General features: G+C 36.2%; 2 protein-coding genes across 3 annotated transcripts in view; one reads left to right on the top strand and one right to left on the bottom strand.

Moving 5' to 3' along the window:
* LOC136034140 (titin homolog) overlaps nt 1–9,160 on the top strand; it is a 166,138-nt gene extending 156,978 nt beyond the window's left edge. The window contains exon 13 of the mRNA XM_065715318.1: nt 8,978–9,160. Within this exon, the coding sequence (XP_065571390.1) occupies nt 8,978–9,028 (51 nt within the window). The 3' untranslated portion in view covers nt 9,029–9,160. The remainder of the gene's footprint in view (nt 1–8,977) is intronic.
* Nucleotides 1–16,320, bottom strand: part of LOC136034142 (uncharacterized) — a 142,752-nt gene that overhangs the window by 1,168 nt on the left and 125,264 nt on the right. The window contains exons 1-3 of one of the 2 annotated variants that reach the window (XM_065715325.1): nt 9,664–12,623; nt 7,699–7,834; nt 4,937–5,603 (exon numbers count right to left, since the gene is read on the bottom strand). In XM_065715325.1, the coding sequence (XP_065571397.1) occupies nt 4,937–5,452 (516 nt within the window). In that variant the 5' untranslated portion in view covers nt 5,453–5,603; nt 7,699–7,834; nt 9,664–12,623. Of the gene's footprint in view, nt 1–4,936; nt 5,604–7,698; nt 7,835–9,663; nt 12,624–16,320 lie in introns of those variants that run through there. The other variant, XM_065715324.1, reaches the window with a different exon arrangement.

Raw genomic sequence — 16,320 nt, 5'->3', positions numbered from 1 at the left:
AGATAGTGATCTGGTGTTCGACATTTCGACATCAATACAGACCTGCCAAGCTCTGCCGAAGTCTAATATGCAGCGAAAAGGCTAAAAAACGAAAGAGCCCCTGGCATAGACGGAATCTCAGCAGAAATGCTGATGTAGTGAATAAGAACATGTCTCTCAGTGTGGCTTGCTCTTTTCACCAATATATGGAGAACAGGGAAGGTTCCTCGTGAATGGACCAAGTAGATATTGGTGAAAATCTTCAAAAAGAGTGACACAATGTTGTGTGATAATCGAAGAGGTATCAACCTTCTTCCTGTAGCATGCAAATTCTTCTATTATACTGTACCGCATTCGAGATGCACTAGATAAACATCTGCAACAAGAAGAGTATCGTTTTAGAAGTGGCAGATAGTGCTCTGGCTTAATTTTGTACCGAGAACGCTTGTCGAGGAATCAAAAGAGGGGAACAATAAGCTATATATACTATTTATTGACTTCGAAAAGGTGTTTGACTTGGCTGACCGAGAATGTTTGTAGAGAGTCCTCAAGTATTAGGGTGTGTCAGAAAAACTAGTGAACATAATTATGTCCCTATACGAAAACTCTAAACGCTGCATTAAGACCGATAAGGGCGCAGCCAGATTCTTCAAAATCATGACGGGTGTGCGTCAGGGATGTGTATTTTCCCCATGTCTTTTTGTAGCTATGATGGACTACGTATTAAGACGAAATTCTGTCTTTGGCATAAAAGTGAGCAGTGACCAACTCTCTGATTTGGATTTTGGATGACACAGTCTTGGTAGAAGATTCTAAACATGGGTTAGAGCAGCTACTTGACGCAGTTATAGAAAATTCAGAAAAAGTCGGGCTAATCATTAACGTTGACAAAACAAAGAGCATGTCCATCACAAGCTCTCTGCAATACAAGAGCACAAATCTGGAACAGGTAAAGGACTTCAAATACCTGGGTACCTAGATCGATAGCAATAGAGAAACAATGATCAAGATTGAACGCAGAATCAGTCAGTCAACCGGATCTTTCAATAAGCTAAAGCCCATTTGAAGCAGCAGCAAGTATTTTTGGCGACTGCAGTTACGTCTCTTCAATAGCAATGTGCTCTTCATACTCTTCCACGCTAGTGATTGCTGAAAGATGAATTAACAGCTCGAAAAGAGAATTCGAATTTATGTGCCTAAGGAAAATTTTTAATATAAGCTGGCAACAGAGAGTTAGCAACTCTGAAATTCGTAATAGGACCGGCTACCATCTCATTACTGCTGTTCTAAGGAAGAAGAGGTGGCCATATTTAGGACATGTACTCTGGGTTGTCATCCATTTACTCCAATTAGGTCCTCACCCTTGATCCAGTCACGAAGAGGTCTCTGACTCTAAGAAGGCAGAAATAGCCCATTGAATGTTATTTCTTACTAACTATGGCTGAGATGCAATAAACTGCTCTAGCTGTTGTTGTAATAAAGACGGTTAGAGACCAATCTTTTCTTTTTCCCTTAGAGTTAACCTGAGGCCGTCCTGGCCGAGTGGGTTGATGCGCGGGATTCGGGATCTCATGTCTGAGAGGACGCGGGTTCGAGTCCCAGTGTACCCAATTCTTCGGTTTGGGACTGGGGTCAGTGGCGTGACTCTGTAAGCTTAGCCAGAGTCGACCAAGCTCTAAATCGATACCTGGAGAAATCTGGGGAAGGTAAACAGGAAGGGTGTGCGAAAGCACAGGATGGCTGGCCCCCAACCCCCCATTGTACTTCCTGGCTGAAGGGCCAAGAAACGGAGATCAGCACCGCCGGTACGGACTGTAAAGTCTAATGCCGTATCCTTTACCTTTACATTTTTACCTAGAGTTGACCTGAATGCAATTTTGATTATGACCTAAGAAAGTCTTTTGAAGTAACTACCTTCATCCCTTCTCCATCTAGAGGGGAAAAATATGAAAAAGAAAAATCGAGGATAATTCCCACCAGTGAAGAAAAAGAGGAATAGAGTGGAGATATTTGGGTTGAGACCTAGGTTCAACCGTCCTCGGTGCACAAAAGTAAATAAAGAGTAAAAAATACGGATAAAGGTCCCAAGGACAAAAAAACAACTTAAAAGCATCATACATTGAACGGCTATTCAAACATGAGAAATCATGTTTTGTACAGCTTTTTTGAACGCTAATCACTTACCATGTATGGTATTACCAGATATTGGTTGTGAAATAGCTGTTTAAGAATAAAAATTCTATAAATGGGGCTAACATAAGTTTCTCCGGTATCTCTGCTAAGGGTGACTTTTTTGTGTAAATGTTTCTTGATATGTTTCTTAGTGCACAAAAGCAAATAAAGTTAAATTTTTAAAACGGATTAAAAATAATAAAGCTTTCGTCATGTATATGTTTCTTGACATTTATCAAATACATTTTTTTGAGGGGGGACGGCAGTTGAAATCAAGAAACATATGCACAAAAAACCCGGCCTTGATAAAGATATCGGAAAATTTATCTAAGCCCCATTTACATTGAAGCTCCATTTTATATACTACGCCCAAAGGGGTACTGATTGCTCAGTTGTTTTTAGATGTAGAGGCAATGCCTTATGGCCAGAGATTTCGACTTAGTTTTTTGTGTCCACCTAAAATAATAAGAAGGGTATTTGTCTAGAATTGGGGCTGTTGAGAAGGAAAGATGTTAAGGGAACAGCTATTACTTCATAATAAGTAAAAAAAATGTAGTTAACATATTTTGAAGTTGCTTCCACTATAACTTACCCTTAACCCCCTAATGTAAAAATATATTACACAAATTACCGGTCTATGTTTCACAAGCATTTTGCCATGCTTCACTTTTGTTTCAACCCGTGTATCCGTAAATTGAATCACCGCTGGCGAAATAAAAAAAAAAGAGGAAGACACGTGGGAAATATATAATTTGGGCTACATATTCGCACATTAGGAGGGGTTGTGGGTGAAGTGCAGTAGAAGCACCTTTAAAATGTGTTAGCTACAATTTTTCTGCATATAATGACGTAAGAATGTCATCCTTCTTCATTCTCAGTAGCCCCAAATCTAGGCTTACACCATAATAAGAACAAGGAGATTTGGAGTAGAGAATTCCCAATACTTTTGGGCATTGTTTGGTAATTTAGAAGAATTTTAATATTTTTTATTTTTTCCCTTTATTTTACCTATTTTATTTTACGGCCTTATCCCTAGATTTTGAAAACCAATTATTTTTATTTGCAGATATTGCTAGTATTATTTTGCTATTTTCATAGCTATTTTTACTATTTTGTTTTTATATATCTTCATTAAAAAAAAATCAATAATTGGTTGCACCCAAAATAATGGTTACCGGGAATTAACTGCGAATTATTCGGGAAAGGCATAGGTGGATGGCAGGCATTCACACATGATTATTTTTTCGGCATAGGTGGGGGGGCAATGATAGAAAAACTCTTTTTTTGATAATGTGAGTAAGGAATACCCAGAAGTTCAGAAAAAATAGTATTTACGGGGGGGGGTGGCAAAGGCTCTCCTTGATATAATTCTTGCGGAAGGGATTGGATGAAAAACATCATGGGGAGCAATCCTGCCTCCACATCTGTAGTGTCGTCAAGTTTATATACACATCGGTATGAAACATGAAGAATTCTTCCTGAGTATTAAGTTACCTAGTTATATTTTAAGCTTGTTATATGTTATATTTTATAGTTAAATTACCTTGTTACTTGCGTATTTGTTATCAATGTGCTGTAATAACAAAATTCTTGGTTTACTTCCTCCAGAAAATGCCTATTGAATGGATTTTGAACGTTGGTTCCAGTTTATCTGCATACCACCCCCCTCCCCCCTCCCAACACCTTTCTGCAGATTGAAGCTGTATGTACAAAATATGCTGATTTCGATGGTTGGCATTCTTTTTATTTTTGATTAACTATTTGTTCGGTCCCCGACTAGAGACGGAGGGATGTAACGAAAATGAACACGAATATAAAATCACTTATATAGACTTTTTCTGCAATAACGAAATGAGAATTTTGTTGTTAATGTAAGTAGTTTAGAATAAGTATAATCAGGGGGATTTTTTTAAAACTCGAAATGCAAAAACATATTTCATATATTGAGGAGCAGCAATTACCATCCCCCTAACTGAAATTGGAATCCCTGTTGTTGCCGCCAATTTGTTACTAGTGAGACTACCCCGAGTATCTAGTAACATTAAATAGTTAACATCATTTTAATTATTAACAGCTATTGTTGCTTTCAATTTGTGGTAAAATTCTAGTTGATTGACTTCTTGCTATCTCAGAAAGGGGTTAGGTTAGGAAAATGAAACTTTCAGGGATGGGTGTACAGGCTAAAGTATGTCCCGAGAAGGTATTTTGAAATACCTACCTCCACTCCTTCTCCCTGTAGAGGGCCCTGACCTCTGATGACCTTCAAAAATATGCGGTTATAAAAGTGAAATCTTGCCAAATAGATCTTCTGCTTGAATGAAGTACAACAAAATTGTTTTCATATTCATAACTTTGCACAATCCCAATTTATGAGGTTTTAAAGATATGCAAATACATTTCCTAAAAAAACAAAAAAAAAACATTGATATGGCTCAGAATTTTACTCAAATAACAGTAATTAAATTTTCAGAACTAAAGGCAGAGAAAAAGCATCGTAACTGAAAATCAAGGTAAAATGTTATTTTGTCAAAATTTCAATATGTATAGACATGTCATGTAGGCGAATTTCAGGGCTCTCTAGAGGGAGAGGGAGTGGAGGTGGGTACTTTAAAATACCTTCCCAGCATATATTTTAGCCTGTAGACCCATACCTGAAAGTTTCATTTCCCTAACCTAACCCTTTTCTGAGAGAGCAAGAAGTGAATCACCTAGAATTTTACCCAATTTGTTGCTAATAAGACTACCCCAAATACCTACTAGCATTAAAAAACAGTATATTACTTACGTGGACTTGAGCAACCCTTAGTTTTAGGGGCTTTATCTGTGAATCAACTAGCTTAACCTCACTTGAGGCTGCTTTTCCAATGACAGCTCTGACCCGACGCTCAGTAATGGCATGAATACCATAAAAGGCTAAACGACAAACAGGAATGGTGACATTATCAATGGTGACACTATAAGAAATAGTTCTCGATTTTCTTGACGGTTTATCTCTAACCCTAACCCGTTTTGGGTCAACACTTTTCACATGATGGGCTATGTATTCATTCTGTTCACTAAAACTTCCTAATGCCCAAAACAATTCAAAAATAATTTCTACGTTGTCAAGCCCCAATTTTTCATAACAGCCATCTTTGCATGGGGGGCCAATTTTTCGCCTATTGTTCACTTTTTCGTAAAAATTAAGGGTTTCAACTCCACAATGCCTTGATTCCGATTCCGAGTCATTCTGACTAATTTCACACTTAACTTTTGACAAAGTAAAATCACATATATCCCTTGTTTCTAAATTATTTTCCATATTTAAAAATTAAAACTAACTCGACTGCAGACATTCACCACCGTAGATAATGATGGCCGGAGATTCTTTCGCCGCCAATCCGTCTTTTATCGAAACAAGTCAACGGATTCGTCACACTCCCGTTATTCGGCCAACAGGCAATTTTCGCTTCCTGTAGATACAACTTATGATACGAGAATTCAGTTCGGAAAAACCATGACGAATTTTTTTTGTCACAATAATTGTGAAGCACATTCTGTTGAGAAACGCTTTGAATCAAGTATGCTCAATATATTTTGAGGGTCAAATATGTGAGCATTGATGAATAGGGGCAATAATTGGGGGCTGTTGTAATTGCCCCCTCCTAGATTTAGAAAAATGTCTATTTAATGTTGTTTTCTTTAAAAATTGAAAGGAAATGAAAATACCACCTAGATTTTGAAAGAACACTTTTTTGTTTTTTCTTTTAAGAACTGGAAAAAAACCCGACTGGAAAAACTAAAAAAAAATGAATCGTAACCACTGTTAATGGAATCATGTTTTCGACATATTTGAAGGGTCTATATTGAAGTATATATTCGGAGGGTCGAGGTATATAGGTACAGTTATATATTTGGTATAAAAGTAGGTATACAGGTAGAGATATAGAGGTATAGATTAGGAGAATCAAATATGTGAGGATTGATAAATATGGCTACAGTTAGGGGTTTATTTTATTGCCCCCTCCAAGATTTTAAAAATGTCCTTTTATTGTTACTTTTATCATAAGAAATTAAGAAGAAACGAAAATACTTCCCCCCCCCCTCTAGATGTTTTTTTTCATTTACAAGACTTGAAAAAAATCTTAACCAATCCCTCCCCCTTTTCTGTGAAATGGTGCCACTATTGATGCAATAAGTTTTTGTTAAATTATTTTTGCGACCACAATGTGGCTAATCACGACAGAATGAAAAAAAAACGCAAGGAAGTGGGAAGCGAGGAAAATAACAGCCAGTAAAAAACAACGAAGAATTCTCATCTTTGTTCTTTTTTTACTGGGTGTTATTATCCTCGTTTCTCTCTTCTTCAAGCTTTTTTTGGTTTTGTAAAATTTTGTTTTTGTCGCTCAAGAATTTTGACAAGAGAAATAACAATTTTGTATTGTCCTACTATTTTTGTAATCTTATTTGTCGCTTTCGAATATTCGTCTAATTTGGTAATAACACTGTTCGACTGACCGAAGAACATCTTCTGATTCAAATTTAACGATTGTCACATCATAGCAGTTGTCTCAATTGGGGGGGGGGATTTTCCCTTCTAGATTTATAAAAATACTTGTTGATATTTTTAATTTTTTTATAAAAAAAAAAAAAAAACAGAAAAAAGAATCCCACCCACCATAATTTTGAAAAATACTTATTGCCCCAGCGCCTACATTTCCTTGAATTGGCACCAGTAGATTATAGGTCAAATGATTTTTGCACGTCTCAGACTTGAGTGATAATCATGGTTTCCGCGTGCAAAAATTAGTTATCATGTTTTTTTTGTTACTTTTCTAGGGCTCGGAGATTTCTTTGGGGGGGTGGGGGCTCAAAACCAGATAAATCGCCCTTATAGATACGGCCATGCTGACAGTAATAATATTATCCTTTTATGTAAATTCATTTAGTTAGTTCTCTTATCAACTTCGACAAAATAATGTGATTAAATACCTTTTTTTATAGACCATTTGCTTAAAACTTCGTATTTATTAGCTGCTACGTGATTCAAGTTACGTATCAGTTTTAATCAAATGCTTATTAGCTTGTAACAAACAAGTTTTTAAGTAAAAAGAACTTATCAATGTGCACCTTTTAACAATAAAAGAGGGAGTTAGGAATAGCAAATAAAAATCGAGGCTCTTTAATACCTTCAGGGCTCCTGGGCGCGGGGGTAGGCTGATAAAGAATTAATATTTGTAGGGGCAGGGGTAGTGATGCATAGCCATCCATTGGTATTTTTCACTCAACTTTTGACACTGTGAAGGAGGGGGATGTGCCCCCAATACCACTCCAAGGATCCACCCCTGTCCGTAATTCAGCAATAGATAAATATGTAAACACCAGAAGCAAGAAGAACAATAGGGAATTTTACAAGACAGTGGGAAACAAATTAGAATGCATATTTCGCCCCTATGTCCAAGGGCCATCCTCAGGAAGACATAAATATATAAGAAGAAAAAACCTACAACAGGATAAAATCAATAAAACTAAATTGAAAATTTTTCAAAACAGTCCCAGCTTCCTTACCTAGAGAAGTTAACCAAGACTTGGGTCTACAGCGGAACTAGGGTTTCGGTCAAACCGAGATGACTGCCGTCTGATTTCCAAAAGATGCTTGTTGACGCTGTGATATTGATTGGCACTTTCGTGACGACATCCAATTCTGAAGTTAAAAAGAAGGTTTAGAATGCTCTAAAACGTTAAAGCAGACATACTTAGGATATTCTAAAACTCTAAAGTAGACACTATAATACTGGAGTCATGACTGGAAAGAAGGATCACGAATCCTAATTTTTGCCTAAAACCGGTATAAATAAAAAGATTTTGCAAAATCACAAGCGCCAATGAAGAAAAAAAAAACATGGAATCCAAAGAAAGATGAACATTTTATATACAAGCTTTAAGAGCTGACGGAAGCAATTAATTTTTTAAAAGGATCTTTCAACGAAATTGACAACGACAGTCGATTGATTTTTGGGATCCCAAAACGTAAGTGGAGGGATACCTATGAAATCGCAAAAGTTGTCTGTCTGTCAGCACAAGTCTTAAAGACTTACCACTTTTGGTGTTAGTAAATAACTCTCGAAGGGAGTGAGATATTTTGATGACATTTGTTGTAAGGATTCTTAGGGTCAAGAAAACAGTCAAGTTTATAGATTGGTTCCGTAGCCCTAGTGTTGGGGCTACATGTTAAATATTACTTATAAAATATTACAGACAACATATTACATATACATATTACTTATTACATATAACATTATGGAAAAAGTCGAGGTCATAGATCGGATCCGTAGCCCTAGGGTTGGGGCTACATATAAAATATTCATATAACATATAACATATTACATATACATGTTGAATTTAAATAGGACGTATGCTGGTATAGAAGAGAATTTTGATATTTTAAGTTACGAGTATAAACAGATTGGTCTTAGATTTAACCAAGAAAAGAGTGAAGTTGTTGTAGTAGGAAAGTCGACTAGTCGTTCATCTGCTGAAAATATTCGCCTTGGATCGCATCTTTCAAAGCCTTCGTCTAGTATTACTTACCTTGGTTTGCCAATTGGCTCTAGTTTAAAGTATACTAGGACCCTGCTGCTTGAGTTTTTAAGTGAAAGACTGCGAAGGACGTATGGACATCTTTTTTCATATAAATCCAAGTATAAGCGGGCAATTCTAGGAAGGATATACAACGCGTTTGCTGTGCCCCATCTACTAGCATTAGCACCCTTTTGGGAACTTTTTAGTCAAATTGAAAAAACAGCTATTCGCCGACTGTATTTCCCTTATGCGAAGTTCCTTTTAGGTTTCCCTCTATGGAAGAGCAACCGACGACTTGTGTTTAGTTTTGGTATAGCGGAAGCATTTGTAGTCATTGAAGAACGCCGGTCTCGCTTTATGAATACGCAAAATCGTGAAAATAGTTTAATGAGTGCTTTTTTGTTGTGAGATTTAAGTGAATGTATCTTTTCTTTTTCCTTCTTTTTGTCATTACTCGATGTTAGCACTATGTATGTCTTTTGGGAAATAAAATAGTTATAATAATAATAATAACATTAAGGAAAAAGTAGAGTTCATATATTGGCTCCGTAGCCCTATACTTAAGAGTGGGGGGGTTTAAGTTAAGGGACAAACAAAATATGTTAAACTGCCAACAAGATAGTCACCTAAAAACCTTGGAATCCACTTATTTCTTTTTTTCATCTGCTATATATTAGTGATCTCTCGTTCAGGATTTATTAAATTACTGAAATATTTGTTAGAGGATACGCACTTACGTAATAACGTCTACAGGCTTATTTGGTATAACTAAGGGAGGAGAAGCCAATAGAGTCCTCTGCTTTATAGGAAACCAAGGAAAAAGGACATTACATATAACTTAGTTAAGGTCGTTAAAGATCCCGCGTGATATTTCAGATGGTTTCGCCAACGAACTACTTCACATACTCGTAAGTCGATATCCACAATTGAGATAAAAGAAAAGGCACTTACCTTTATCAATAAATTTCCGTGATTCCTCGCGGAAGATTTTTGCGACAGGAGTGGTCACTTCTTCGTGAATCCGTTTCTGAATAGTAGCCCTTTCTTCGAGAATCTGGTTATGGGCGCAGTCGGGCCCGTGCCCTTTATGGGGCTTTGTAACGATGAACTCTCCGTTTCCGCGTAAAACGTCCCTGGCCTTGCAAACTTCTTTGAAACAAACATAGTAAATATCGCCATTCTTCCTACTATTGAGCCGAAACGAGAAACCGTCAACAATGTAAATGTCATTTTCTTTCACACTCTTTGTGTTAACTATTTCCATAATTATTTCTCTTGTCACTTGATTCGGGTTCTGCAGTTGGATTTGCTCTTATAAATACATTTTGACCAGTTGGTGATAATCTTTTAATCGCTGTGATATGATTTGAGGTCTGACAAGATTTGACCCTAACCTCTGGAGGAACTAATTCTCTTGGGGACGTAAGATTTCCTGGGTGGCGGTAAACACCCTTTTCACATTTAAAGATATAAATCTGAAAACTACCTGCACAGGCTACTTGCGCAAACTGACTTAAAAGGTGGCGGAAGACATACGGTGGCAGAAAACCATGGTGGCGTTAAAACAACGCTAGAAATTCAACTTCGAATCGAAAAGAACTCCGTATACAGTTATGACCTTTTTGGTGGTGGTGGATGTCAAATTAAAACCAAAATTTCGGAGAAAAATCGGCAGAAAATAATTCGGGAACCAAAATATTCTCAGGGCCATATCAAAGATCCTTTTCCGAGGGGGGATTAAAAAATGATTTTTTAGGGGGTACATAAAAAACTTTTAAACGCATCAAAAAACGTGTTCATTTTCATTTTTGTCATGTTTTTATGAGTCGAATAACCATTTCAGGGGGGGGTTCGAATGTCCTTATCATCCCCGTGGATACGGCCTTGCTTATGGGGCTATGTTCCCTGTAAGGTATGCAATTTTACGACAAGAGTGAAGCTGTAAGTTGCACCGAGAGGACATGACAGAATCGATAAACGTGTTTTGGTTCCGTTGGTCTGTCAATTAACCTTGTTAAATGTGAGGAATCTATGGGTAGTATATGTGAAAGTTTTGCCCAATAAAGGTAGATTTAATCGGAGGAGTCTATACAGTTTGTACCACAGTTATAGTACTTTGGTTATTCTCTCCTTTCCGGAACTACCCCTTTATTCCGTAAGATGCATCGTTGTACCCTACCAGTGGCATATTTCCGCTACTGTAAATTTTCGCTTTATTTACCGCGACGGTACTGTAATAGCAAACCAAACGGTTTGTGGTAACGAACCGGCTCAATAGTAACCGAAACTCTAAAAAAAAGGATTTTGATACCAATATGACCATCAAAAGAATCGAATTTCTATGCTGATATTTAATACGTAAGTTTCATCAAGTTTAGTCTAACCCATCAAAAGTTACGAGCATGAAAAAATTTGCCTTATTTTAAAGGGGAAAACACCCACTAAATATCATAGAATCTTTATAAAAATTACACCATCACATTCAGCGTATCAAAGAACTCTATCGTATAGGTTTCAAGCTTCTATCTGCAAAAATCTGGTATTTTTCACCAGAAGAAAGGTCTTGGATACGTGTTTATTTGTTTTTTTCCCAGGGCTGATTGTATCGACCCAGTGGTTCTAAAATGCCGCGAGAGGGCTTATTCTAAATGAAATTAAAAGTTCTCGAAGATTTTCAAGAAGGGGGCGCTGGATTTTTTCCAACATTATTTAAAACAACAATGAGAAATGAAAAAAAATTCCAACTGAAATTTAGGAGCAACATTAAAACTTAAAACGAAAATAAATCATTACTCATGAGGGGGTTCATCCCTCCCTTAATAACTTGCTCTCTATGCTAAAGTACTTTTGGTAGTTTTAAAAGAACTATTTATTCTAATTAAGCGGCCTTCGTGGTTCAAGGGTTATTCTTGAAGAATTGGAGCAAAATTCGAACTTTATTGTAAAGAGCGAGGAATTGACAAGGGGACGAACCCCCTCATATAAGTAATAAAAATATACGAATATAGAAGTTCGTTACATAAGCTAATTTATAAGTTAATTGTATTTATTGCTAATAAAAATCGTACATAAAATTCAAAGTTAGAGGCATTTTTAAGTAAACAATAACCGGGAGGGCAACTAGGCTCCCTCCCCCTTCCTTTTTTCTCAAAGTCGTCCGATAAAAACTTTGAGAAACTCCATTAAACCAAAAAAAGTTACATTAATCAAACAGTTCGTGGTAACGAACTGTAGTAAGGAGCGACCCGGCTCAATAGTAACCGAAAACTCAAAAAAAGGAATTTTGATATCAATAGTTACATCAAAAGAATCGCATTTTAATGCTGATTCTAAATACATAAGTTTCATGAAGATCAGTTACTGAGAGCCTGAGAAAATTTGCCTCATTTTAGAAAATAGGGGGAAACACCCCCTAAAAGTCATACAATCACTTAATGAAAATCACACCATCAGATTCAGCGTATCAGAGAACCTTATTGTAGAAGTTTCAGGCTCCTATCTACAAAAATGTGGAATTTCGCATTTTTTGCCAGAAGACAAATCACGGATGCGTGTTTATTTGTTTTGTTTTTTTTTTTTTTTTTTTTTCCAGGGGTGATCGTTTCGACTCAGTCGTCCTAGAATGTCGTGAGAGGGCTCATTCTAACGGAAACTAAAAGTTCTAGTGCCCTTTTTAAGTGACCAAAAAAATTGGAGGGCCCCTAGGCCCCCTCCCACGCTCATTTTTCCCCAAAGTCACCGGATCAAAATTCTGATATAGCCATTTTATTCACTGTAGTCGAAAAACCTAATAACTATGTCTTTAGGGACGACTTACTCCGCCGCAGTCCCTATGGGAGGGGCTGCAAGTTACAAACTTTAACCTGTGTTTACATATAGTAATGGTTACGGGGAAGTGTACAGACGTTTTCAGTTTTTTTTTGTTTAGGGGGGAGAGTTGAGGGGGAGGGGGTTACGTGGGAGGATATTTACATGGAGAAATTTCTCATGGGGGAAGAGAATTTCAATGAAGGGGGCGCAGGATTTTCTAGCATTATTTGAAAAACCAGTGAAAAAATAAATATGAAAAGTTTTTTCAACCGAAAGTAAGGAGCAGCATTAAAACTTAAAACGAACAAAAATTATTACGCATATGAGGGGATTACCTCCTCGTTATACCTCACTCTTTACGCTAAAGTATTTTTAGTAATTTCAACTATTTATTGTATGGCCTTTGTGATTCAGAGGTCATTCTTAAGGAATTGGAAAAAAATTTAAGCTTTAGTATAAAGAGCGAGGTATCGACGAGGGTTGAACCCCATCACATACGAATTAAAACATAGGAATATAGAAGTTCGTTACGTAACATATTTCGTAAGTTACGTATATTTTTCCCAACGAAAACGTTTGTAATAAATTAAAAGTTCTAGTTGCTTTTTTAAGTAATCAAAAAATTGGAGGGCAACTAGGCCTCCTCCGTCGCTCATTTTTTCTTAAAATCCTCCAATTAATTGCAATTAATTGATATGCAAATTGCGTTTTAGTTATTTATGTGCGGAGAGCCAAGATCAAAACATGCATTAATTCGAAAACGTCCAGAAATTGAATAAATAACAAGTTTTTAAATGAAAGTAAGGAGCAACATTAAAACTTAAAACGAACAGAAACTACTCCGTATATGAAAGGTGCTTTTCCTCCTCAACGCCCCGCTCTTTACGCTAAAGTTTCTTACAGTTTTAAAAATACAACAAACTCAGCTATTTGTTAATTTTCGAATACTTCTAGTGAGGACTGAGTATCAAACAATTAATAAAAAGCAATTTTGACTACCATAAACTCGAATAGTTGATAAATTTCGTGTGTTTTACTTGTGACTTGTGACGTGTTTGACGGAGCATAAGAAAATTAATATAAAAACACTATTGACTTGAACAAACTCAGATGGTGGGTAAACTCAGAGTGTCTTAGTTCTGCCTGAGCATCAAATATTTAATAGAAGCACTTTTGACTACAATAAACTATGGTAGTTGGTAAATTCTGAATGTTTGATTTGCTGGATGAGTACCAAAAATGAATAAAAGTACTTTTGACTACAGCAAAATGAACTACTTGGTAAATTCCAAGTCTTTTAATTGGTGACAGAGTATCATAAAATAATAAAAAGCACTTTTACATGGAACAAAATCAGCTACTAGGTAAATTCCAAGTGTCTTAGTTGCTGACTCAGCATAAAGAATTTAATAAAGAGCCCTTTTCGTTACAATAAATAGACGTAGTTGACAAATTCTGAGTTTTTAATTGGTAACTGAGCATCATAAAACTTATAAAAAGCACTTTTATAAACAACAGACTTAACTAGTAGGCAAATTCTGAGTGTATTAGTTGCTGACTGAACATCAAAACTTAACAAAAAGCATTTTTGACTCCTATAAACTCAGGTAGTTGATAAATTCCGTGTGTTTTACTTGCTTGCTGAATCCCCAAAAAAATAATAAAAGAACTTTTGACTACAACAAACTCTGCTTCTTGGTACATTCCGAGTCTTTGAATTATTAATAAAAAGCACTTTCGCTTACAAAAAAGCTTAGCTAATAGGTAAAGTTGGAGTGTCTTAGTTGCTGACTGAGCATCAAAATTTAATAAGAAAAACACAGCGTTAGGTTATGTTACATTCACTTAACTACTTTTAAGATAGGTTTGTTTAGGTTACATAATATTAAATACTTTTAAGCTAGGTTCTTTTGGGTCAGGTTCGCGCGGTCAGCCATTCTAACCTAACCTAGACGAACCTAACTTAAAAGTGGTTAACTTAATAAAAAGTAACCTTTGTTTGTTTGTTCATGTGACTCCGTGCATTTGCAGTAGTTTTTTTTTTGTTAAATTTTTAATGCTGAGTCAGCAATTAAAACATTCAAAGAATACCTACTAGATGAGTTTGTTGCATGCGAAAGTACTTTTTAATAATTTTATAAACTGATTCACCACTAAAGAGACTCGAAATTTGCCAAGTAGCTGAGTTTGTTGTAGTCAAAAGTGCTTTTTTGTTAATTTTTTTATGCTTAGTCACCAAATAAAATACTCGGGATTTACGAAATAGATAAGTTTGTTGCAGTCAAAAGTGCTTTTACTATTTTTTGGTACTCAGCTATCAAGTAAAATAATGGGAAAGACTCAGAATTCACCAATTAGATGTGTTTGTTGTAATCAAAAGTGCTTTTATTAATTTTTTGATTAGCAAACAGCAATTAAAACACTAGGAATTTATCAAGTCCCTCAGTTTATTGTAGTAAAACGTACTTTCATTAGATTATTGGTACTCAGCCAGCAACTAAGGCACTTGGAATTTACTTACTATCTGAGTTTGTTCTATGCAAAAGTTTTCTTATTAAATTTCATCCACCTTAGTTTATTGTAGTCAAAATTTCTTTTATTAAATTTTTGATGCTCAGTCAGCAACTATGTCACTCGGAAGCTACCTTTCAGCTGAGTTTGTTGTATGCAAGGTGTTATTATTAAATATTTTTGATATTCAGCCACCAAATAAGAGACTCGGAGTTAACCAAGTACCTGCATTTGTTATAGTCAAAAATACTTTGTTAGTTTTTGGTATCCAGCTAGCTAGTAAAACACTCGGAATTTATAAACTCCCTCAGTTTATTGTTGTCAAAAGTGATTTTTCCAAAATTTTGGTACACAGCCAGCAACTAAGACGCTCAGAATTTACCTACTAGCTGTGTTTGTTCTATGCAAAATTGTTTTTATTAATATTTGATGCTCAGCCAGCAATTAAAAGACTTGGAATTTAGCAAGCAGCTGAGTTTGTTTTAATCGAAAGTGCTTTTTACATTTATGGTACTCGGCCAGCAACGGAAACCCTCGGAGTTTATCTTTTCTTTTCTTTTTACCCTCATACTCCGATGTAATTCCAGTGAATTTTCGGGTAATAAAATTACTTACTTGCTTAAAAAAACAAAACAGAAAAGGCTGCTATTCCTGTTAGGAAAATTCGTAAACATACTGAAATCCCTGGGTTCTCAAAGAATCGAGAGCTAGTGAAAGCGTGTCAAGATGCTAAGTTTTGGTTCTCGGTATGGAGGGAAGGCGGTCTCCCAAAATCCGATGTGTTGAATTGTCTCCCTGTACACACAAAACGTAAATTTGAGAAAGACCTCAAGCAGCATCGTACAAATGTGAAACATGAATATACAGAGAGAATAATCAACGATCCAAGTCGTCTATGGAAAGATCGCGTGAAAGACCGCCAATAAACGCATAAGTCCATGCCTTGTGACACAAACGACTGGTGAGCCTATTTTACGAGTGAATTTAGTGTCCCAGATCCCAGTTTAGCAAGGCCATATATCGAGCAACTTGAGTCTGTGTTATCGAATTCGAGTCTTCCGGACTTTACCGTAACTGTTTCAGATGTAACAACAAATGTCTTTAAGTTGAAAAAGAAAAAATCGCGCGGAGTTGACGGTTTGTGTCCACTTCATCTTGTGACTGGTACTCGTCTTTTGTACGAAATGTTAACATTATTGTACCAGATCATATTCGTAGTCGGTATTGTGCCTGATGTTTTCTGTAAATGACAACTTACACCCATCCTGAAAAAAGGGAAGCCAGCTA

Source organism: Artemia franciscana, chromosome 12 (genome assembly GCF_032884065.1).
Source record: "Artemia franciscana chromosome 12, ASM3288406v1, whole genome shotgun sequence".
NCBI classification, from domain to species: domain Eukaryota; kingdom Metazoa; phylum Arthropoda; class Branchiopoda; order Anostraca; family Artemiidae; genus Artemia; species Artemia franciscana.
Note: the sequence above shows the minus strand (reverse complement) of the source record. Positions and strands in the feature narration are given on the sequence as shown.